This window comes from Calliphora vicina, chromosome 3 (genome assembly GCF_958450345.1).
Source record: "Calliphora vicina chromosome 3, idCalVici1.1, whole genome shotgun sequence".
Lineage (NCBI taxonomy): Eukaryota > Metazoa > Arthropoda > Insecta > Diptera > Calliphoridae > Calliphora > Calliphora vicina.
Genome location: NC_088782.1, coordinates 1,494,102 through 1,519,929, shown reverse-complemented (window position 1 = coordinate 1,519,929; position 25,828 = coordinate 1,494,102). Strand labels below are relative to the sequence as shown.

The window sequence follows — 25,828 nt, the reverse complement described above, 5'->3', positions numbered from 1 at the left end:
TTATTATTAATGTTTCTAGTTTCTGAAAAATGTTTGGAAAATCGGTAAAACATATATGGACAAAGATATGTGGAAATACGTTGACCCACCTCAGCGAACATCCGCTGTTAATAACATGATATGACCGAAACTAATGGAACTAAAAATACGAAATTTGGTCCGAATATTTTATAATAATAAAATTATAATGATATAAATGTGAGAAAATATGTTTATTTAAAAAAAATTTTTTTTGGTCAAGTTGTAGAAAAATCTTATGTGTTCGTAGTGAATATGTATGAATTGACACAGTTGAATAAAACACACTTGTGTGTTAAAACAGTCCTCATGCATACATATTTGTAGAAATATTTGAAAAAATAATTGACAATCCCGTGGAATTTAGCAAACAATTTTTGTCTTAAATTCCTGGCCACCACTGTATATAAACAAGTAAGAGTGCTATATTCGGCTATGCCGAATCTTATATACCCTTCACCTTTGTTGTGGATGCATTATTATTTTTTATAATTAGTATATATGTATGTACATTGCCCACTTTCAGCGTACAGCATCCTAAATTTATCAAGAACACAAAAAACAACAACAACGCCAAACGAAACAAAACACCAAAAGAAAAAACAAAAACAAAATACGCAAGGCAATGAAACCAACACACATCCAAACATACGTTTAATTGTATAAAAAACAACAACAACGCCAAAAGAAACAAAATATGCAAAGCATGCACATTCAAACATACGATTTGTTGATTTTTTGTCAAAAAAACCAACACACAACCAAACAAAAGTTTAGTTGTATAAAAAACAACAACAACGCCAAAAGAAACAAAACACGCAAAGCATGCACATCCAAACATACGATTTGTTGTTTTTTTGTAAAAAAAAACCAACACACAACCAAACTAAACTTTAGTTGTATAAAAAACAACAACAACGCCAAAAGAAACAAAACACAAAAAAAAACAAAATACACAAAGCTTGCACATCCAAGCATACGTTTTGTTGTTTTTTTGTCAAAGCATGCAATACATTGTGTTTTTTGATGAAATTTTCAGAGGTTGTCTCGGATTTTTGCTCATATCTCCGTTATTTATGGACGGATTTTGCTGATTTTAAATAGCAAAATTCTCGAAAGTATGTCTGACAGAATTGTTGAAGATTTGGATCCCGGAGATATCTGGGGCCTTCAGAAAATTGATTTCAACAGACAGACAGACGGACAGACAGACAGACAGACAGACAGACAGACAGACAGACATGGCTTAATCGACTCCGCTATCTATAAGGATCCAGAATATATATACTTTATAGGGTCGGAAATGAAAAATGTAGAAATTACAAACGGAATGACAAACTTATATATACCCTTCTCACGAAGCTGAAGGGTATAAAAATGGCTCTACCGATTTTGATGAAATTTTCAGGGAATCTTCAGAATAGCCCAGCGGGTAACACTGTATAGTCAGATTTTTATATTCGGTCTTTGGGCGGAGGGGCGTGTAAAAATCTAATTTTTACATTATACCGCTAATGCCCTATCTATATACATATATAAAAATGGATGTTTGTATGTATGTTCCGAATGAACTCAAAAACGGCTGGTCCGATTTTGATGAAATTTTCAGGGAATCTGCAGAATAGCAGATTTTGCCGCTAATGCCATCTATATATATAAAAAACGGCTGGACCGATTTTGATGCAATTTTCAGGGAATCTTCAGAAAAGCCCAGCGGTTATCACTGTATAGACAGATTTTTGATATTACTCAAAACGGCTGGTCCGATTTTGATGAAATTTTCAGGGAATCTGCAGAATAGAAGATTTTACCGCTAATGCCATCTATGTATATAAAAAATGGCTGGACCTATTTTGATGATATTTTCACGGTGTCTTCAGAAAAGTCTTTTAGGTAACAGTGTAAAGTCAGATTTTAATTTTCTGTCTGTAATAAACAATTTGCTTTACTCTTGCTTATAGGGTCATGAATAAGATATTTCCATACTGAATTTTTGAATACAGTTATCTTGTCCCTATAAAAAGTTACAGTCATCCAATTTCGTTAAATGTAAAATAGTGTATATTTTTTCTCTTATAGAAAAAATCTTCGGGCTCATATACACTTTGTATATGTTTCTGAATTAAAACTTAATGTAATTGCTCATTTAGGGGAACAGGGCAACTCCCCAGCTCTATCCAAGCTGGGGATTTTTTCAAGACAAATTTATAAAAAAAAAAATATCATTGTTAAACGATAATTGTAATTTAAATACAGCAAGTGTTTATAAGGTATCACACGGTAAATGACGACAGAGCGGCCTCTCACTGAAACCGGTCACTGAAACTAACCGAGCAAAATATTCTTTAGATTTGACTCCTTCCTTCATTGAATCTAAAATTTACAAAAAAAAAAAAAAAACTTTCAAAACATACCGCGTATGCATGTATGTATGTATGTTTGAACGCATTTTTTAAGTTAATAATAGTGAATCCCACTGAATAGAACAACAGCAGCAGCGGCAACAGTGCCACCAGCAACAACATAAAACAAACACTACTACCTTTGAGACATTTAATGTTTTTAAAAGAGCGAAAGCGAGTAAAGAGAATGATGGGACTATGTAACTGTATGAGTGTTTGTGTGTAATTATTTCGGTAGCTAAGAATCCCTTAAGACTCAATATAAATATTTTATGTGAGTTTGTTGTTTTTGGGTTTTTTTTTATTCAGTATAAGGGCGGAGAAGGCCAATGCAAAAATGCATGCCACATTTAATTAAATAAAATTAATTTAAAAATTTCATAGAATTTGAATTTGACTTGAAATTAAATTTATGTTTAAATTTTAAATTTCTTTTGCAGTTGTCCTTTTTTGGCCACACGTATCAATCCCATTATACCAATTGTTGGTGCTATTTTATACTTTTTTACCATGAGTTCCTTGCTACGCACGACCTTCACAGATCCTGGTGTTATACCACGTGCCTCATATGATGAGGCCGCCTACATAGAAAAACAAATTGGTAAGTATTATACAGTACAACGTACGATTATTTGAACACCTACATTTATCCCATATCCGTAAATTCACATATTTGTGATTTTATATTTCATTTCCGGTCTTATTTATTTTGTTAAAAATATGAGCATGCAAGTTTTATACTTTTATACACATTTCAATTGTTTTGTACGAGTATTTACAAAGTTTTGTATTTTGTTCTGAATTGTTTGGTATTTATTTGTATTTGTTTGCTCTATTATATTTTTTGCAGAAGTGCCAAATTCCTTAAATAGCCCCACATATCGACCGCCACCACGTACAAAAGAAGTCCTTGTTAAAGGTCAAACAGTAAAACTGAAATATTGTTTCACTTGCAAAATTTTCAGGCCACCCAGAGCATCACATTGTAGTTTATGTGACAATTGTGTGGATCGTTTTGATCATCACTGTCCATGGGTAAGTTAAATGTACAAATTTTGTTTATTTTATTTTATAAGTATGTGTACGTATATCGAGAGATTAAAGGACTTTAAACGTCTACAGTTGTTTAAATGTATCAACGAAATTTAATGTTTTCTCAATTAATTCAAAAGTTTTTTAAGCAAAGATACTCTTGTATTGTTAGTTTAGTGTTAAAACATACTTTACAGGAGACACAAAACGCATTCGAAAATCATTTGTTTAAAATATTTTTGAAATTGGACATAAACCAGTTTTGAACCAAAATCTTTCTACCAACTTTTGTGAGGATCGGTTTATAATTGACCCTACCCCCACATAATCCCTATATCAGAAACATATTTTATTGTCAATAAATTATTTATATATAATGTTATTAATATAAATTACCAATGCATTAGCTAATACTATAATTGTAAAATATTTGTACAGTATCTAAATATTGGACAATCTTTCATGATTCCTAATCAAAAGCTGAAATGTAATAAATATCAGTAAACATTCATAGTTAAACATCCATTAATTTTCAAGTTATTCATATTCTTCGAAAAACATTTTTCAGCAACATAAAAATATAAATGAAAATTTAAACAATTTTATTAACGATATTATGTGAAAAAAAAAATTAAAAACGATCATATTATGAATTGTATTGAAATTTTTTTCTGTAAAGATATTTAACAGGTTTTTTGATATTTAAAATTATTTAGCAAACAAATTCCTCAAAACTTAATTAATAACTTTGGAAAATTTGCATTTCATTTTCAATGAATAATCAAACTCATTATTTGAATAACGTTAAATTCCAACAGTTTAATTAAAACAACAACTATGAATACGAAAATTGTTAATTTAAAGGAAATTATTATGTAAATTAATGAAAACTTTTAAAAAAATGTTCCAAATTTAGCAAGAGAACCTTTTATTCTTAAAGATTTTCACGCAGATTTAAAACAGGAAAACCTCTTAATGAACTCATTCCAAACAAAAATATACCTTTATTAATTACAACACTAACAATTTGAATTGTTAAAATTAATTTTATAACAAAAAAACACTGACCTATTTCACCTTTTTTCAACTTTATTATAAAAGTACGAGTATAAAATAAAATAATAAATACATTTTCAATACATGAACAACGAATAAAAAACAAACTTTTCCACCACGATTTGTGGGTCATCCCTTGGGTGCTGTTGCCTTCTGTTACTTATAGAATATAAATGAAAATGAAAGTGAAAATAAAAATAAAAACAAAAGCATTTCAAAGTGTTACATCCTTTTTAATATTTGAATGAAAGTGCCTTTCATTTGAGTCCACAATTAAGCAACGTTTTATCCACAGGTGTTTACGCCTTTAAGCCTCTGGTTAACATCAGCAACAATTTCCATTTACTGACATGCACACACACACAGATACTCGTACAGGCACACATACATACATTCATTCATTTACTCACACACAGGCAAACAGATGTTAACCGTTGTTATTCCCAATAACAGTTAATTGTTGGGAGGTAAATAAAAAATAAATAAATAATAACGGCATAAAAAACAACAGCAGCAACAACAACAAGAGGTAATAATTAAACATGAATAACAATAACATCATTATTCTTAACTCAACATCAACAGCAGCAACAACAACAACAACATAATTGTTAGCAACACCTTTTGTGTGCGTAAGCATAACATCTTTATAAGAGTGAATGTATCCGTGTGCGTTTGTTGATTCTGCTGTTCTGCTGTTTGTTTGTATTATCAGTGCACTGTGGGATTCGCTTTATTTATATCGATACCTTATCAAAATCCCTTGTTTTAAATATTTCTGAAATCTGTTAATGCAGTTTTATCACTTTATTTGGAATGATTTATAATAATAAATAATGATGTGAAAATATATGAGATTGTTATTTTAGGCCGTCTCACTTTGGAAAAATTATTGATATTGGCTAAAATCGCAGCATTTACAAGTTGTTACGATTTAAGATATTTGATTTAAAAATCGATTTTTGGGATGAAATATCAAAATTGCTGTATTTACAAAGTTATTAGCAATTTAAGATATTTCACTCAAATCGCGATATGTACAAAGTTATTAACGATTTAAGATATTTGACTTTTTTTATCCCAAAAATCGAATTTTGATATAAAATATGAGTGATCACAGATTGAGCTTGTTTGGGCACAAATCGCAGTATTTACAAAGTTATTAACGATTTAAGATATTTGACTTTTTTATCCCAAAAATTGATTTTTGATATAAAATATGAGTGATCACAGATTGAGCTTATATTGGGTCAAATCGCAGTAGTTACAAAGTTATTAACGATTTAAGATATTTGACTTTTTTTATCTCAAAAATCGATTTTTGATATAAAATATGAGTGATCACAGATTGAGCTTGTTTGGGCACAAATCGCAGTATTTACAAAGTTATTAACGATTTAAGATATTTGACTTTTTTATCCCAAAAATCGATTTTTGGTATGAAATATGAGTGATCACAGATTGATCTTATATTGGCTCAAATCGCAGTATTTACAAGGTTATTAACGATTTAAGATATTTGACTTTTTTATCCTAAAAATCGATTTTTAGTATAAAATATGAGTGATCACAGATTGAGCTCATTTTGGCTCAAATCGCAGTATTTACAAAGTTATTAACAATTTTAGATATTTGACTTTTTTATCCTAAAAATCGATTTTTGGTATAAAATATGAGTGATCACAGATTGAGCTTGTTTTGGCTCAAATCGCAGTATTTACAAAGTTATTAACGATTTAAGATATTTGACTTTTTTTATCCCAAAAATCGATTTTTGGTATAAAATATGAGTGATCACAGATTGAGCTTTTTGGGCTCAAATCGCAGTATTTACAAAGTTATTAACGATTTAAGATATTTGACTTTTTTTATCCCAAAAATCGATTTTTGATATAAAATATGAGTGATCACAGATTGAGCTTATATTGGGTCAAATCGCAGTAGTTACAAAGTTATTAACGATTTAAGATATTTGACTTTTTTATCCCAAAAATCGATTTTTGGTATGAAATATGAGTGATCACAGATTGATCTTATATTGGCTCAAATCGCAGTATTTACAAGGTTATTAACGATTTAAGATATTTGACTTTTTTATCCTAAAAATCGATTTTTAGTATAAAATATGAGTGATCACAGATTGAGCTCATTTTGGCTCAAATCGCAGTATTTACAAAGTTATTAACAATTTTAGATATTTGACTTTTTTATCCTAAAAATCGATTTTTGGTATAAAATATGAGTGATCACAGATTGAGCTTGTTTTGGCTCAAATCGCAGTATTTACAAAGTTATTAACGATTTAAGATATTTGACTTTTTTTATCCCAAAAATCGATTTTTGGTATAAAATATGAGTGATCACAGATTGAGCTTTTTGGGCTCAAATCGCAGTATTTACAAAGTTATTAACGATTTAAGATATTTGACTTTTTTTATCCCAAAAATCGATTTTTGATATAAAATATGAGTGATCACAGATTGAGCTTGTTTGGGCTCAAATCGCAGTATTTACAAAGTTATTAACGATTTAAGATATTTGACTTTTTTTATCCTAAAAATCGATTTTTAGTATAAAATATGAGTGATCACAGATTGAGCTCATTTTGGCTCAAATCGCAGTATTTACAAAGTTATTAACGATTTAAGATATTTGACTTTTTTATCCCAAAAATCGATTTTTGGTATGAAATATGAGTGATCACAGATTAAGGTTATATTGGCTCAAATCGCAGTATTTACAAAGTTATTAACGATTTAAGATATTTGACTTTTTTATCCCAAAAATCGATTTTTGGTATGAAATATGAGTGATCACAGATTGAGCTTGTTTTGGCTCAAATCGCAGTAGTAACAAAGTTATTAACGATTTGAGATATTTGACTTTTTTATCCTAAAAATCGATTTCTGGTATGAAATATCAGTGATCACAGATTGAGCTTATATTGGTTCAAATCGCAGTATTTACAAAGTTATTAACGATTTAAGATATTTGACTTTTTTATCCTAAAAATCGATTTTTGGTATAAAATATGAGTGATCACAGATTGAGCTTGTTTTGGCTCAAATCGCAGTAGTAACAAAGTTATTAACGATTTAAGATATTTGACTTTTTTATCCCAAAAATCGATGTTTGGTATGAAATATGAGTGATCACAGATTAAGCTTATATTGGCTCAAATCGCAGTATTTACAAAGTTATTTGATATTTGACTTTTTTATCCCAAAAATCGATGTTTGGTATGAAATATGAGTGATCACAGATTAAGCTTATATTGGCTCAAATCGCAGTATTTACAAAGTTATTAACAATTTTAGATATTTGACTTTTTTATCCTAAAAATCGATTTTTGGTATAAAATATGAGTGATCACAGAGTGAGCTTGTTTTGGCTCAAATCGCAGTATTTACAAAGTTATTAACGATTTAAGATATTTGACTTTTTTTATCCCAAAAATCGATTTTTGGTATAAAATATGAGTGATCACAGATTGAGCTTGTTTTGGCTCAAATCGCAGTATTTACAAAGTTATTAACGATTTAATATATTTGACTTTTTTTATCCCAAAAATCGATTTTTGGTATAAAATATGAGTGATCACAGATTGAGCTTGTTTTGGCTCAAATCGCAGTATTTACAAAGTTATTAACGATTTAAGATATTTGACTTTTTTTATCCCAAAAATCGATTTTTGGTATAAAATATGAGTGATCACAGATTGAGCTTGTTTTGGCTCAAATCGCAGTATTTACAAAGTTATTAACAATTTTAGATATTTGACTTTTTTATCCCAAAGATCGATTTTTGGTATGAAATATGAGTGATCACAGATTGAGCTTATATTGGCTCAAATCGCAGAAGTTACAAAGTTATTAACGATTTGAGATATTTTACTTTTTTTATCCTAAAAATCGATTTCTGGTATGAAATATCAGTGATCACAGATTGAGCTTATATTGGTTCAAATCGCAGTATTTACAAAGTTATTAACGATTTAAGATATTTGACTTTTTATCCCAAAAATCGATTTTTGATATAAAATATGAGTGATCACAGATTGATCTTATATTGGCTCAAATCGCAGTATTTACAAGGTTATTAACGATTTAAGATATTTGACTTTTTTATCCTAAAAATCGATTTTTGGTATGAAATATGAGTGATCACAGATTAAGCTTATATTGGCTCAAATCGCAGTATTTACAAAGTTATTAACGATTTAAGATATTTGACTTTTTTATCCTAAAAATCGATTTTTAGTATAAAATATGAGTGATCACAGATTGAGCTCATTTTGGCTCAAATCGCAGTATTTACAAAGTTATTAACAATTTTAGATATTTGACTTTTTTATCCTAAAAATCGATTTTTGGTATGAGTGATCACAGATTGAGCTTGTTTTGGCTCAAATCGCAGTAGTTACAAAGTTATTAACGATTTAAGATATTTGACTTTTTTATCCTAAAAATCGATTTTTGGTATAAAATATGAGTGATCACAGATTGAGCTTGTTTTGGCTCAAATCGCAGTATTTACAAAGTTATTAACGATTTAAGATATTTGACTTTTTTTATCCCAAAAATCGATTTTTGGTATAAAATATGAGTGATCACAGATTGAGCTTGTTTTGGCTCAAATCGCAGTATTTACAAAGTTATTAACAATTTTAGATATTTGACTTTTTTATCCCAAAGATCGATTTTTGGTATGAAATATGAGTGATCACAGATTGAGCTTATATTGGCTCAAATCGCAGTAGTTACAAAGTTATTAACGATTTGAGATATTTGACTTTTTTTATCCTAAAAATCGATTTCTGGTATGAAATATCAGTGATCACAGATTGAGCTTATATTGGTTCAAATCGCAGTATTTACAAAGTTATTAACGATTTAAGATATTTGACTTTTTATCCCAAAAATCGATTTTTGATATAAAATATGAGTGATCACAGATTGAGCTTGTTTTGGCTCAAATCGCAGTAGTTACAAAGTTATTAACGATTTGAGATATTTGACTTTTTTTATCCTAAAAATCGATTTCTGGTATGAAATATCAGTGATCACAGATTGAGCTTATATTGGTTCAAATCGCAGTATTTACAAAGTTATTAACGATTTAAGATATTTGACTTTTTTATCCCAAAAATCGATTTTTGGTATGAAATATGAGTGATCACAGATTGATCTTATATTGGCTCAAATCGCAGTATTTACAAGGTTATTAACGATTTAAGATATTTGACTTTTTTATCCTAAAAATCGATTTTTAGTATAAAATATGAGTGATCACAGATTGAGCTCATTTTGGCTCAAATCGCAGTATTTACAAAGTTATTAACAATTTTAGATATTTGACTTTTTTATCCTAAAAATCGATTTTTGGTATAAAATATGAGTGATCACAGATTGAGCTTGTTTTGGCTCAAATCGCAGTAGTTACAAAGTTATTAACGATTTAAGATATTTGACTTTTTTATCCTAAAAATCGATTTTTGGTATAAAATATGAGTGATCACAGATTGAGCTTGTTTTGGCTCAAATCGCAGTATTTACAAAGTTATTAACGATTTAAGATATTTGACTTTTTTTATCCCAAAAATCGATTTTTGGTATAAAATATGAGTGATCACAGATTGAGCTTGTTTTGGCTCAAATCGCAGTATTTACAAAGTTATTAACGATTTAAGATATTTGACTTTTTTATCCTAAAAATCGATCTTTGGTATAAAATATGAGTGATCACAGATTGAGCTTATATTGGCTCAAATCGCAGAAGTTACAAAGTTATTAACGATTTGAGATATTTGACTTTTTTTATCCTAAAAATCGATTTCTGGTATGAAATATCAGTGATCACAGATTGAGCTTATATTGGTTCAAATCGCAGTATTTACAAAGTTATTAACGATTTAAGATATTTGACTTTTTATCCCAAAAATCGATTTTTGATATAAAATATGAGTGATCACAGATTGATCTTATATTGGCTCAAATCGCAGTATTTACAAGGTTATTAACGATTTAAGATATTTGACTTTTTTATCCTAAAAATCGATTTTTAGTATAAAATATGAGTGATCACAGATTGAGCTCATTTTGGCTCAAATCGCAGTATTTACAAAGTTATTAACAATTTTAGATATTTGACTTTTTTATCCTAAAAATCGATTTTTGGTATAAAATATGAGTGATCACAGATTGAGCTTGTTTTGGCTCAAATCGCAGTAGTTACAAAGTTATTAACGATTTAAGATATTTGACTTTTTTATCCTAAAAATCGATTTTGGTATAAAATATGAGTGATCACAGATTGAGCTTGTTTTGGCTCAAATCGCAGTATTTACAAAGTTATTAACGATTTAAGATATTTGACTTTTTTTATCCCAAAAATCGATTTTTGGTATAAAATATGAGTGATCACAGATTGAGCTTGTTTTGGCTCAAATCGCAGTATTTACAAAGTTATTAACAATTTTAGATATTTGACTTTTTTATCCCAAAGATCGATTTTTGGTATGAAATATGAGTGATCACAGATTGAGCTTATATTGGCTCAAATCGCAGTAGTTACAAAGTTATTAACGATTTGAGATATTTGACTTTTTTTATCCTAAAAATCGATTTCTGGTATGAAATATCAGTGATCACAGATTGAGCTTATATTGGTTCAAATCGCAGTATTTACAAAGTTATTAACGATTTAAGATATTTGACTTTTTATCCCAAAAATCGATTTTTGATATAAAATATGAGTGATCACAGATTGAGCTTGTTTTGGCTCAAATCGCAGTATTTACAAAGTTATTAACGATTTAAGATATTTGACTTTTTTATCCCAAAAATCGATTTTTGGTATGAAATATGAGTGATCACAGATTGATCTTATATTGGCTCAAATCGCAGTATTTACAAAGTTATTAACGATTTAAGATATTTGACTTTTTTTATCCCAAAAATCGATTTTTGGTATAAAATATGAGTGATCACAGATTGAGCTTGTTTTGGCTCAAATCGCAGTATTTACAAAGTTATTAACGATTTAAGATATTTGACTTTTTTATCCTAAAAATCGATCTTTGGTATAAAATATGAGTGATCACAGATTGAGCTTATATTGGCTCAAATCGCAGAAGTTACAAAGTTATTAACGATTTAAGATATTTGACTTTTTTATCCTAAAAATCGATTTTTGGTATAAAATATGAGTGATCACAGATTGAGCTTGTTTTGGCTCAAATCGCAGTATTTACAAAGTTATTAACGATTTAAGATATTTGACTTTTTTTATCCCAAAAATCGATTTTTGGTATAAAATATGAGTGATCACAGATTGAGCTTGTTTTGGCTCAAATCGCAGTATTTACAAAGTTATTAACAATTTTAGATATTTGACTTTTTTATCCCAAAGATCGATTTTTGGTATGAAATATGAGTGATCACAGATTGAGCTTATATTGGCTCAAATCGCAGTAGTTACAAAGTTATTAACGATTTGAGATATTTGACTTTTTTTATCCTAAAAATCGATTTCTGGTATGAAATATCAGTGATCACAGATTGAGCTTATATTGGTTCAAATCGCAGTATTTACAAAGTTATTAACGATTTAAGATATTTGACTTTTTATCCCAAAAATCGATTTTTGATATAAAATATGAGTGATCACAGATTGAGCTTGTTTTGGCTCAAATCGCAGTATTTACAAAGTTATTAACGATTTAAGATATTTGACTTTTTTATCCCAAAAATCGATTTTTGGTATGAAATATGAGTGATCACAGATTGATCTTATATTGGCTCAAATCGCAGTATTTACAAGGTTATTAACGATTTAAGATATTTGACTTTTTTATCCTAAAAATCGATTTTTAGTATAAAATATGAGTGATCACAGATTGAGCTCATTTTGGCTCAAATCGCAGTATTTACAAAGTTATTAACAATTTTAGATATTTGACTTTTTTATCCTAAAAATCGATTTTTGGTATAAAATATGAGTGATCACAGATTGAGCTTGTTTTGGCTCAAATCGCAGTAGTTACAAAGTTATTAACGATTTAAGATATTTGACTTTTTTATCCTAAAAATCGATTTTTGGTATAAAATATGAGTGATCACAGATTGAGCTTGTTTTGGCTCAAATCGCAGTATTTACAAAGTTATTAACGATTTAAGATATTTGACTTTTTTTATCCCAAAAATCGATTTTTGGTATAAAATATGAGTGATCACAGATTGAGCTTGTTTTGGCTCAAATCGCAGTATTTACAAAGTTATTAACGATTTAAGATATTTGACTTTTTTATCCTAAAAATCGATTTTTGGTATAAAATATGAGTGATCACAGATTGAGCTTGTTTTGGATTTAAGATATCTAACTTTTCACGGTTGGAATTTTATGTGGAAAAGTGTTTAGTAAACCATCGTGTTTGAATATTTGTTGAAAAAATTTAGTTAATAACAATTCACTTTAAACTCAGTTTAAAAACTCTACACAAACCATAAATTTTACAGCTGTGACCCATTGTGCAGCAATATTTGTTAATTTCTACTTTACAAATCCTAATTTTTATAAATATGCGTCTGATTTCATCAACATCTTGCCAGTTAAAAAAAAAGGACATGCATAAAGGAGCAACAGCAATAAAAGAATTAGCGCACACAACGTAAGACATCATTAACATTTTCTCTTAAGGATAATTAGTTGTGTGAAAATACATAAAAAATTAAAAAAAAACAAAATGAAATGAAAAGCACAAGCTAAATGAATGAATAAATTCTACATTAATACTCATGGCAGCGACATGCCTTTTTTATATCTAAATAAAACTTTTTATGTTTATTTTTTTTTGCTTTCATTCCCTCTATCATCTACATATTTTTCCATTATAACAAAAAATAAAATCCTTTCAAATAAAATGATCGACCTTCAGAAAGTGTTAAAGTGAAAGTGTTGCGTTTGTATAGAAAAACAAAATTAAAAAGAAAGAAGAAAAAAAACAAAGTACAAGAAAAAAAAAATAGGCAAACAAGACGCTCAACCTACATTGAATTGTAAACTGAAAGTACAACAAAAAGAAAAAAGAATTTTACAAAAATAAACTGCAACAGCAAAAACTAGAGAAAGAAAAAAATCTTTGGAAAAAAATTAAATATTACCCAGTGCAGTGCAGTGCCATAGAATGAATTCAGAATTCTCAAATACACTCATACATTCAAATCTAGTCATCTCTACTATCCTGCAGTATATAAAATACACAAACATTCATTCATATCATTACATTAGACTGGCCCCGTTTATATGGAGTCAAAGATTTACTCAACTATGGTTATTGAAAATTTACTATTAAACCGAGATTTGTGTTTTTCAATTGATTTCAAACTAAATTCATATCAATAAAAACGTGTATTAGAGTTTTAGCATTTATTAAAACAAAGACAAAACTATCTGAATGATTTTTGTATGAGGATCAGTTTTATTTTTGGCGTTCTATTGTGTGTATGACATTTTGTAGGGTACATATCTGTCATTTATTCTCACTTAGTTATTGAACATTATAGTGTATACAACAATGTTTTTTGCTTCGAAATGGTTATATTTTGTTCAAACAAAACGTCATAGTTTATGGTGAATATGTTTCATAGGTTTCAACGTGCGAGAGATAGTTTGTGCGGCTCAGAAGAGTGACGGAAGACAAAGATCGCACAGGCCAGCCAAAAAAGTTTGAAGACCAAGAATTGATAGCATTACTCCATGAAGATTATTGTAAAACTAAACAAAAGCTTGCGAAATCATTGGGAGCTATTCATGCGACAATTTAAAAAAGATCTGCTAGCAGGATGCATCCAAAAACATCGAAATTGCGTACCATACGAATTGAAGCCCAGATGCCTTGAATGACGATTTTGCATGACCGAAATGATGTTTGAACGCTATTAACGAAAATCATTTTTGCAATGAATCAGTACTTGCGATGAAATATTAATATATTACGATAACCCGAAGCATAACAGATCGTACTTGAAGACCGGCCAACCAGCCGAATCGACACCAAAGCCAAATATCCATGGCGATAAGGTATCTGCATTTAATGAGAGCAATAGGGCCCCATCTATTATGAGCGCCTGAATCTGGCCAGACCATCACCTATACCGAATGCAACTGATTCGTTTGATGCGAGCATTTGCCGAAAAAGCCCGGAATATGCGGTCAGTCATGACACCGTAATATTGCATTATGACAACGCTAGGCCACATTATGCAATACCTGTTAAAAACTATTTACAATGAAGTGTTTGGGAAGTTTTGCCTCACCAACCTTATAGTCTTGATCTTGCCGAGTCCGAATACTATTTGTTTCGATGCAAAACTCTCTCTCTCTGGGATAATCTTCACCTTAGAACAGAGTATCTGAAATTGACTTGATTCGTTCTTGGTCTCAAAAGATGAGCCGTTCTTTTTCCATCTTATGTTGCCAGAAAGATGGAAAAAATTCATAGCTAACAATGGCAAATATTTTGGAAACATTTATATTGTACTTTTATATACATAAATATTTATATTTAAAATAAAAGCTAAACATTTTAAAAATCCCGAATAATCCCAATAGATTGATCAAATCTGACACTGGAACATCTAGCGCTAGGAAAAAAAGTTACGATAAATTGTAAATGAAATGAACATGGACTACATTTAATGGCTTCATACTAACGAGGCCAGTCTAATGTAGATACATATGTATGTATATTTAGACACTGACTTATATACTCATACTAGGGGGTACAACTGCTACGACGACTACTACTAACACAAGTTTTTATGTTGTTTTTTGAATGAAGTGAATTCATTTCTAAGTTCATTTTTTTTATCTTCTTCCGTTTTTTTCAAGTGAGGCTACTTTTATAAGTATGTGAGGCCTATAAGTACTTACCCTTTCCTCGATGGAGTACAATTATTATAGAGACTTGATCCTTTCATTAAATTTATGGACAAATGAATTACGTTCGCATTTCTTCATTCAAACTTTTTAAAAATCAAACGACTTCCAATTTGAATTCATACTTGTCGTATAATGATTGTCGTATGTACAATTAGCATTTTAAGGATGTACGATGGATTTTGTGCTACAAAATCACAAACATTTTCTTTCTACTCCTTTGCATTCTTTATTAGCATTCTCTGTTTGACAAAGATTGTAGACCATCAACTAATTTTTGCCCCAGAAACATTTATGTTGTATTAATACTAGTGCTCTGAAAACGTAATTATTAGGTAAAAGATTTTGGTTGCACCACATTTTATAAGTTTTCTTTAAAGTTTTTCTTTTATTACAATACATGTCTCTAATGACTAATGATAAAGTGTTTATAATTTCCCCTGTTTAAAACTATTTGTTCATTTATATACATACATAGGAATGTATGTATGTATGTATATATGTATATTTTTTGAATTTTATGTTGTGGTTAGTACAATTATTTACTTGCCTAGTTACAGTGCCAACATATGTATGTATGCATGTATTTAAATATGTATGTATGTATGTAAAATCCAAGTATTTATATCATATTGCAATTTTCATATTTTATAAAGATTTCTTCATCTTCATACAACAACCACACATTCTTACATTCCATACATAAATGTATACATTAGACATGTGTTAGCATAAAAATACCCCCTGGTATAAATGAAATGGAAAAGTCTTTTGGAATTTATGTATTTTCTAAGTATGTGAAAATGTAATGTTCCTATACAAAAACAAAAAAAAAAAACATGTCGCTAAATTGAAATAAAAACTTGGCCTTGCAGAAAATTCCATATACCAAAATTAAGACACAATAGGCATTGTTTCAAAGAAAAAAAATTCATGAAAAATTTTTTCATATGCCTTGGTTTGTATAATGTTGAAAGGACGCATCTCCATTTTCATTTCAAAAATAAAATTAAGTAAAATCGTACTCTAGGGATCAAAAAAGAAACTTTACCCAAGGAACCATATCTGTAAAATGAATTCTGATGTTCCTTATTTTGAGCCAAAGCACAGTGGTTCCGCCCATAGGCCAAAAATAAATAAAACGATCACAAAATATTTAGACAAAATGCAAAAAAATTGTGTCTTAAATATCCAATCTTTTTAATGGCAAACCGGTTTTTACTGGAAATCTAACGGGACTTTTTAAAAATAAAATTGAAAGCATGAGCAAATATTCATTTGCAAAGCGCAGCTGAACGCTGGAAGAATAATTCAAAGCAAAAGTGCACTTCAAAACGGTATTGCAATTGCTGTAGTCTACAAAATTAAATTATTTTCAATGGATTTTGAAGTTAAAGGTTTTTATTTTATCTTTTGAAAATAATAAAAACTAACTTGTGTTGTAATTCTTGTGAAATTAATGTTTTAGTTAACCTATATGTTTGTTACTTTTTTGTAAAACTTCATTATGTTTACTTAAAGTTTTAGTTGTGTTCCCCCAAGATTCCCCCGTAGGTTTCTTTTTCATTGTATTAATCTGATTCTTAAGATAATAAAAGTGCTGAAGTTAGTTGCGGAAATTTGCGGATGGGCGTGTAATCTGTAATATACTAACCCGCCCCACAGAAGAATGCTTCATACATTTTTTTGCAAAAAGTGTAAGGAGTGGTTGTAGAGCGCTGAAATTTGGCACAGATAATTATATGGACCAAACTAAGAAACAAGTAAAATTTTATCAAAATCGACCACGCCCACTGCCCATACAATCCAAATAGATTTGTTCGCATAAAATTTTCCCTATTCAAGTAAAAGTCTAGAAATTTGGTACATATATTTTCTGAAACAAAAGAAGAACGTAAGTTTTATTAAAATCGGACATGCCCACCGCATACCGCCCATGCAATCCAAATGCAATACATTTTTGAGCAAAAATTATAAGGGGTGGTCGTAGAGTATTGAAATTTGGCACCGAGAATTATATAGACTAAATTAAAAAAAAAATTAAATTTTATCAAAAAAGTCCACGCCCACTGCCCATACAATCCAAATTGATTTTTTCGCATAATATTGTTTATATCCAAGCAAAAGTCTAGACATTTGGTACATACATTTATTGAAACCAAAAAGGAACACATGTCGAGTTTCAATAAAATCGGTCACGCCCACCGCCCACGAAACCCATACATAGATAAGAATTTTTTGGATATTTCGTTTATTATTCGACAAAAAATGTTAAGTTTTCATCCTGTTCCGAAAACTATTCTTTTTTTTAATCGAAACAAGACACTCCCACCTTTCATTTTATTAAAAAAAGAGCTTGGGGGAAAGTGGGGCTACATTTTTTTTCTCCATGGAAAATCAAAAATACAATAATAATTAGAGTCTTATAGATTTGGGCATGTCTTCTTAACGGTTTATGGTTTCCCCATAATTTTTTTTTACTGATGTTGAAATGTTATATTTTTCAAATATGTTAAAGGTAAATGGTATTATTAGGAAAATTATACCACTGAATTGCGTGAAAATATAAGTAAATTTTTGCTAACACCCTTGCATGGACTTTAGTTCAATTTTCTAAAAATAAAATAAAATACATTTTTTCTTAAAACTATAAGTGTACATTTCATCTATAAACATTTCTCTACAAAATTGCATCATTTGATTGTTGAAATTAAGTGTTTGAAAAATTGACTTTTTGACACCAAAATCCCTCTGTGCACCGTCTTATTTTTGCATCGGTACATAAAAATCTGATCCATGGAGCTGAGGTAAGCAAGCTTGTAGTAGTGTCAATAGGTGAATTATCGGAGGAAGCAGCTGAAGCGAAAAATAAGCATATAAAACGTTTAGGTTGCAACATACCCGAAAAATATCGCGCAATGCTACAAATACAGAACTTCTAAATAGGCTGTTTTAAGTTCAGATCCATTTATTTCTGGAGGCCAAACTTACCAACAAAGAAAACAAGTAGTTTAAGTCAAGGATTTTTAAATTTGATTAATATTTGATATATGTATATTAATGCCCTATTTTACCTTACTACCTTATATTACTTAGTAATACCTCATATTGCATTATATAACTTTGTATAACTTTTTAATTTAGTTTTTTTTTCAGTGTATAATTTAAACGAATTAAAATGGAATAAAAATTTACTTAAATTGTTTAAAACAAACAAATTTTCATACTGAAATATTTTATTTCAAAAATTCATAAAACAAATCTAAAAGCCAATTAACCCTTGAAAGATCAAAGGGCTACTGTGGTTACAGTTGTTAATATTTTTTCTTAAAAATTTGCAAACTTTAAGTTCTTCGGGCATGCTATGAGGTGACAAATTTTGAAGACCCCAGCTTTTTTAGTTTTGGAGATATTGATTATTGACCGCTTGTTCATATAAGGGAAACCACTGTGCAAAGGTCAAATTTTTAAAAATCCCACTTTGACCCATTTAAAGTGCCCCAATCGATTCCAAATGTATGACCGACCCCACTACATAATGGCGCCTTTTAGGGGAAAATTTACGAAATTATTTTGAAAATTGACGAATATTTAACTTTCTCATATTGAAATCCATGGGTTTCGAAATTAATTTTTGAGCTATGGTTTCTTCGGCACAGTTTGTTTTTTTTATGATTGACCTACCACCTCAACATGTTTCATACAAGAAATTTTATATTTAAATATTATAAAAAATATGTAAAAATTTAAATATTATAAAAAATATTTAAAAATTTAAATATAAATTATTTGATTTGTAAATTTAGCCAAAAACTAAATATTATCTAAATTTTACGTATGTATACATAAACATTAGAGTGGGTCAATTTTTTTCTCGACAAAGCGGTTATCAAAATCGTAATCTACAATGATTTCTAAGAAGTTTTGCCGAAGAAACCATTTGCATGAAGAAACCACCATTAACGTTGAAAGTCCGAATTTAAAACTTAAGCTCAGTAAGAACTCCTCTATAGTCGTGGAAAATTTTATTAAAATCGAATTATCGGTTTAGAACTTACAAGTTTATTTGCACCTTTTATATTTTTCATTTTCTCCACTGTGACCCAAAAGATCGGTTTTAGGTTCTCGCACAACCACAATATGAGATTTTGTAACCATCCTCGGGTGAAGTTTATTGTTAATCTTCTCCATTTGCAAAGATTCATCTTTTTTGCCTTTCTTTGCTTTTGAAAAAGCCCAAATATAGTCAAGTTTCTTAAAAGGCTCAATAAAATGTTAGTATATTTAAACAAAAATATAAAATACGAAAGGAAAATTTTCGCGTTAAAAATGGGAAGCTCCATTTTGATTTTAGACCCATGGTTTCTTCGGCAAACATTCTTAGAATTCATCGTAGATTACGATTTTGATAACCGCTTGTTGCATTTTTTTTGGCTCCATACAAATCGACCAACTCTAATATACATATTTAATAAAACTTTATATTTTATTTAACAATAATAAAATATTTTTTTTTCTAATTTTCTTTCAGGTTGGTAATTGTGTGGGCAAACGTAATTATCGCTTCTTTTATTTGTTTCTAGTCTCTTTGGCATTTTTAGCCGTATTCATATTTTCATGCTCTGTGACGCATTTAGTATTATGTAAGTATACATTTCATTATGACTCTATTCAGCAAACTTTAAAAGAAAAATCACCATCATTAGTTTTGCTTAAACATACATACATACTACTACATATTTTATTTCTATCAACGTTATTTGTATTATTTTATTTTAGTAATGAAAACTGAACAGGAAGTATTTGAAGTTATAAAAAAGGCACCATTCACTGTGATTGTGGTATTTATATGTTTCTTTTCCATCTGGTCTGTGATCGGTTTAGCGGGATTTCATACATATTTAACCACCAGTGATCAAACAACAAATGAAGATGTATAATTATGATTTTATTTAATTTTTATTTGTTTTTTGTAATTGATTTTAAAATTGTTCCTTCCTTTTACAACTCTACAGCTCAAAGGTTCATTTTCATCTAAAGGTGGACAGCGTAATTTAAATCCATATTCTAGAGGAAATATATGTTTAAATTGTTGCCATATATTATGTGGACCCATGACACCTTCCTTAATAGATCGGTTAGTAGTGACACATACAAACAAACAAACAAGAAATTTATTTTATTACAAGACATCGTTTTATGTTAAAGGCGTGGCATAGCTACGGATGAATACATTTTACAAATGCAACAACATTCGAGTCCTCGCCATCCCCTCAGTGATGTCATTAGTGCAACTCATGTTGGCAGTGGAGCCATGATTACCTCTCAGCCTATTATAACGGGGGCCGGTGGTGGCATTAGTATAGGTGGTTCCGATTTGAAATCAAGATACTATGATGAGGTAAGAGTTTCTTCTCAATTACTTAAGCTTTTAATAGATTTTTTCTTAACTAATTCCTTTAAATTTCAATCTCTCGGTGTAATTTGATCGATTTAAAATTCTTTTTAGATTTAAGGCACTTGTTTTTTTTTCTTTAACAAATTACTTCTAATAATGCACTTTGTTTATTCTTTTCTTGTTTATTTCTGGTTACAAAATGATTAAATCAAACAAATAATAAAAAAAAAAAAAAAAAAATTCACCACACTCATCAACTTCACCACGTTTCCACCACCACCATCTAAAAACCTACAACAACTACTACTACTACTACATTTTTGATTGCGAAATCTTCATCCAACAAAACCCAAAAAACACTGTAAACTTAAACATGATCCTCACTGTACTCTCTTTATAAATCTCTCTCGTTCTCCGTCTGGGAGTGATATTGGTATTGCTTTGTTTTCTAACAACAACTACAATAAATAAATAAATTTGCTTGTTGGAAATATATATTTTGGAAAACAAACAATCGAACAAACAAACAAATGCACAATATACAGTCCAATACCTCATCATCGGCCATGGATGCTAGTGCTACGGCTGGCGGTGTTTATAGGCCGCGCAGCTATGACAATTTTCAAAATGGTAAGTCACGTAAAAAACACCATCATAAAAAACAAAAACATCAACATCAAAAATGTTCACTACAAACACTTTTACCACCTGCTCATCAATTTAACAATAAATATCAAAAACAACAAGAGCTTCAGTTACACCCTGAACAAATGACAACAACACCAACACCAAGTGCATTCGCCACACCCTCGTTGGTGCACTCGCCAGCTGCCTCGACGTATAGACTAAATCTTAAGCGTTCACTACACTTACCTCTCTCACCGTCGTTCGATACACGCAACTCGCCACTACCGCTGTTGCATCATCACCATCCCTCTCATCATCAACTCCATCAACACCAGACGGTCTCGTTAATGGGCTCGTCTTCAGCTCTGCCTGCCATAACGCCTGTGTCGGCGACAGGCGTTTCTTTGCAACAACCAAAACGTCCTTCTTCGCTGCAATTGCAAGCCTCAGCAGCGCCCTCGGCCAGTACTACGACACTGCCGACCATGCAGACCGCAGGCCCTCCTCAACCGCCTGCTCCCGACTACAAATACTATTCGCCGCAACACAGTTCGAATAGTTCGAACATCTTCCTCAGCTACCCCTTTAATAAGGGGCGTGGCATGCGTCGGCAGTCCACGCAATCGGTTGACTCGCAAAAGGTCACCTTACCCGGCTATCAACCCCTGCCCATGCGTCCGCGCTACAAACATCAGGAGGTTCTGTTCGAATTGAAATCGCCCACGAACCGCTTGACTATTCGCGAATGTGACTTTGGTGGTGGCGGTGAGCCATGCGATGACGATCAATCGATCAAAGACAGTCAAATATTTCGTGTTAGTAAACGAAATCTTTATATGAATCATCGATCACCATGGAAAGAGCGTGATCGTTATTCAAATCTTTATGAATATTCATTCAATATTGATCTTAATTCAATTATAGAAGATGCAGCAGGTAGCGATTCGTCATAGTACGAAATCCATAAATACTATTCTGGGTCTAATGATAATAGTTCCACTACATCTTCTATCTCTGTTGTTATTATTATTGTTGTTGCCTTTGTTATAAATTTTAAATTTAAAATTAAAAACTAAAAAATAAAACAAATCGAATTTGATAAATGATTCGTAATTGAGATGCCAAAACGAAACAGAAGAGGAATAGAAAAAGAGTTAACAAAATGGTGAAATATAAAAACCGTACAGAAGCTTCAAAATTAATAATTGTGTCTATAATTTGCATAAGCTAATTTAGCAATGGATTTCACATTTAAGATCTCTAATATAATAGAACATTTATTTAACAGTTTTATTATTATTATTATCAATCAAGACTATTTTTCAGTACTTGGGTACCTAAATCGGTAAATGAATAAATTCAAATATTTACTTCTAAAAAACTATTTTTTAATTTTTTGTAAATTAATAACACTTTTACTGAATCCTCAAAACAAAAGATAAAAACAAAGATTCCTAAATGATTTTACTATAACATCCTAATAAAACTATCAAGTTTTATTTTACACTCTTTACAAATCTAAGATGCTAATCCGTTATAAATAATTACTAAACTGTTTTAAAAAAAATATATGTATATCCCATTTTGCTTACATAAACCTCATTCCTTTGTATTGGCTATAAATTGAAAACAGGGCTAAAATTGATGTTCTTAAATAGTTTGATCCTATTACGTCAGTATTGCTTGAATAAACTTAAAGATTATAGAATATTTGAAAACCAATCTTGATATTGATGACAACTGCTATTTAATGAATTCTGTAAACGATCGACAATTAAATATTAAATTGAATAATTTTTATAAAGTTCTTTCTCTATGGTTTAATATTATGATTTGGATAAAGATATGAATTCATTAATTAGCAGTTGCTGTGACACTGGAGTGATTTTTTTTTTTTGTTCCAGTCTTAGGCTATTCTTTTCTGGAAAAGCAAGTTTCATTTCTATCTACGGATACATACATATGTATTTAGAACTCGAATTCTATTTTCTTATTCTTACTATTTGTTAAATTTGTTAGAAAACTGAGTTCTAAGTATGTATGTATGTATTTCCACTTCCTAAACTAATTACGGAATACAAACCTATCATTTTGCAATAAATATTCATAACGCTAAACTTCAACAAAGTTTAGGTATTTCGTTGTATAAAGTTAATTTAAATAATAAAAAAGCGATTAAAAATCTTAAATGCTTTGAACGTATTGATCAGAAATTTGCTTCAAAATTTTGGAAATGTGTAATATTTGTTTATACTTTGAAAACTTTTAAAAGATAAAGTAGATAACCTTTAACAAAGGCTTCCTGCAAAGGATCGCTTTTGATCCCACTTTCAAATAAATAAAAACACGCTTGCTTTTTTTCGTTCTTTAAACAACATTTTTAGTTTATCCCCCCAAGTCCACCTCTCTCAAGTACATGTACTATAACTGCTAAAATGTATGTTATGTGTGTTACGTAAATAGACCTCGAGAATCCTTTCCATTAAAACTAACCAACTAACAAACCCTTAGTTTAGTTTGCTTGTAGTTAGACCCCCTACTCCACCTTCTAACACCTTGAATTATTTTTTTTATTTCTGTAAATGGTTCATTTAAATTTTTCATTACTCTAGCACAGTGTTTATACTAGTATCCTTTAACAAACTAACAAAACTAAACCACCTAATTGGTAATATACCAAAAAGAAATGGATTCATTTTCATTTTCAAAAAAATATTACCAGTCGAGTGATTTAATGTGTTCTTTTACTTTAAATTTGATTACATATTATTTATTCCAAAGTGTTTTTATGTTTCTTTTTTTGTTCTGTTTATTGAAATTCCAAGATATTACAAGTTTTATATAAAATTAAATTATTTAACACCGCCACCTCCAAGTCTCAAGAACGTGACAACTACAAACTAAGTACTTACTAAACAACAAGAACTCTTTCTTTTTACTCACAACGTAATTAAGTATTTTCTTTAGTTGAAAAGCAATTATGTACTAAAATTCAAAGAAATTGAAAAGAAAAAACTAAATGATATTAATTTATATGTATGTATAATATTTAATTTGTTGATATACAAAAGCGCTTCCTAAAAAAGAATATAGTTTATATTAAATGTATATTTAAAAACATATATACATATAAAGAAGTACATATGTATTTGTAAAACAAGACGAAAAAAGCACAGCTCTATATTTCAAAACTGTCTTTAAAATTTGATGCCAAACCATATATTTTTATAAATCTTTAATTAATTTTAAAGCATTTACTATAATACATAAGTATCTTAAATAGGTTTTTAAGAATATTTCAAAACTAGGCTTTTAAGAATAAAATTCAAGCTAATGAAACATTTCTTTTTTTTTCATGAAAATCAAATCAAATTGTCCTTGAGTAAAGGATATCCCAAAAAATGTATCTACTATTTTCTAAAGATTTTCCTTAATTATTAGCTATCGTACGGCTAATTCAGAGTAGAATAATGAGGGAATTTCGAGATAATAAACTATCAGTAAAAATTTCCTAATATTTCGAAGAATAATCAAAAAAACTTCAAATTCTTTGTAATTAGTTGTCCGATTTTTATGAACTTAAAACATTAGAATTAAAAACTTTCTAGGATACATCATTATTTTTAATATGAGATGAAAAATTATAACAACTGACTAACTACTCAAAATGTATTTTGCATGCATCTATTTACAAATATAAACATTGAACCTATATATGTATAAACCATCCAAAAATTAATTTATGTCCTCGAGGTCAAAGTTTCGGTTTCGCTATTCAGCCAAATGTTTACCGTATAACGGGTACTGTTAGGCATCTTAATTCCTTTAAGAGCATAAACTTTAAATTAGATTCATTCTTAATAACCAAATTTTTCTGCTGTGGCTTGAGTTGAGTGAAAAAATTCGGTTATTTCAACCTTAATACTTCTTTGCCAACTGACTATCTGTTGCTAGAACCGAAAAAATCTATGGATATAATCAAGGTTGCCAACTCTTCAGCTCAGCGAATGGCTAGATTTAGAATTAAAAATGGCTAGAAATGGCTAAAACCCAAAATGACTGAATACAAATTCATAAATATTGTCTTTTTATTTAGTGAGATCGACTTATTAGTATGTATATAAAATATTACATTTCTTAGCAGATTAAAAAATTGTAATATCAATATAAATTGGTTCCTTTTTGATAAATTAAACAAATTTCTGGGCACTTATAAACAAAATCGGATCCATTAAATAAATGCAAAATTGAATTTTGAATATGACTGATGTGTTTGCTTTGGAAACAATTACGCAGCCTGTTCTCATCAAATCCGCTACGTAAGATTTTTTAAAAAAAAAAGACTATTTCTTTGTCA

The 25,828-nt window shown here is 29.6% G+C and overlaps 1 protein-coding gene across 7 annotated transcripts in view; it reads left to right on the top strand.

The window, feature by feature from the left end:
* app (Palmitoyltransferase app) overlaps positions 1 to 25,828 on the top strand; it is a 262,389-nt gene that overhangs the window by 226,458 nt on the left and 10,103 nt on the right. For all 7 annotated transcript variants that reach the window (XM_065506499.1, XM_065506492.1, XM_065506496.1 and 4 more), the window contains 7 exons: positions 2,861 to 3,021; positions 3,271 to 3,455; positions 19,978 to 20,089; positions 20,226 to 20,380; positions 20,462 to 20,583; positions 20,655 to 20,847; positions 21,390 to 21,474. In XM_065506499.1, the coding sequence (XP_065362571.1) occupies positions 2,861 to 3,021; positions 3,271 to 3,455; positions 19,978 to 20,089; positions 20,226 to 20,380; positions 20,462 to 20,583; positions 20,655 to 20,847; positions 21,390 to 21,474 (1,013 nt within the window). The remainder of the gene's footprint in view (positions 1 to 2,860; positions 3,022 to 3,270; positions 3,456 to 19,977; positions 20,090 to 20,225; positions 20,381 to 20,461; positions 20,584 to 20,654; positions 20,848 to 21,389; positions 21,475 to 25,828) is intronic.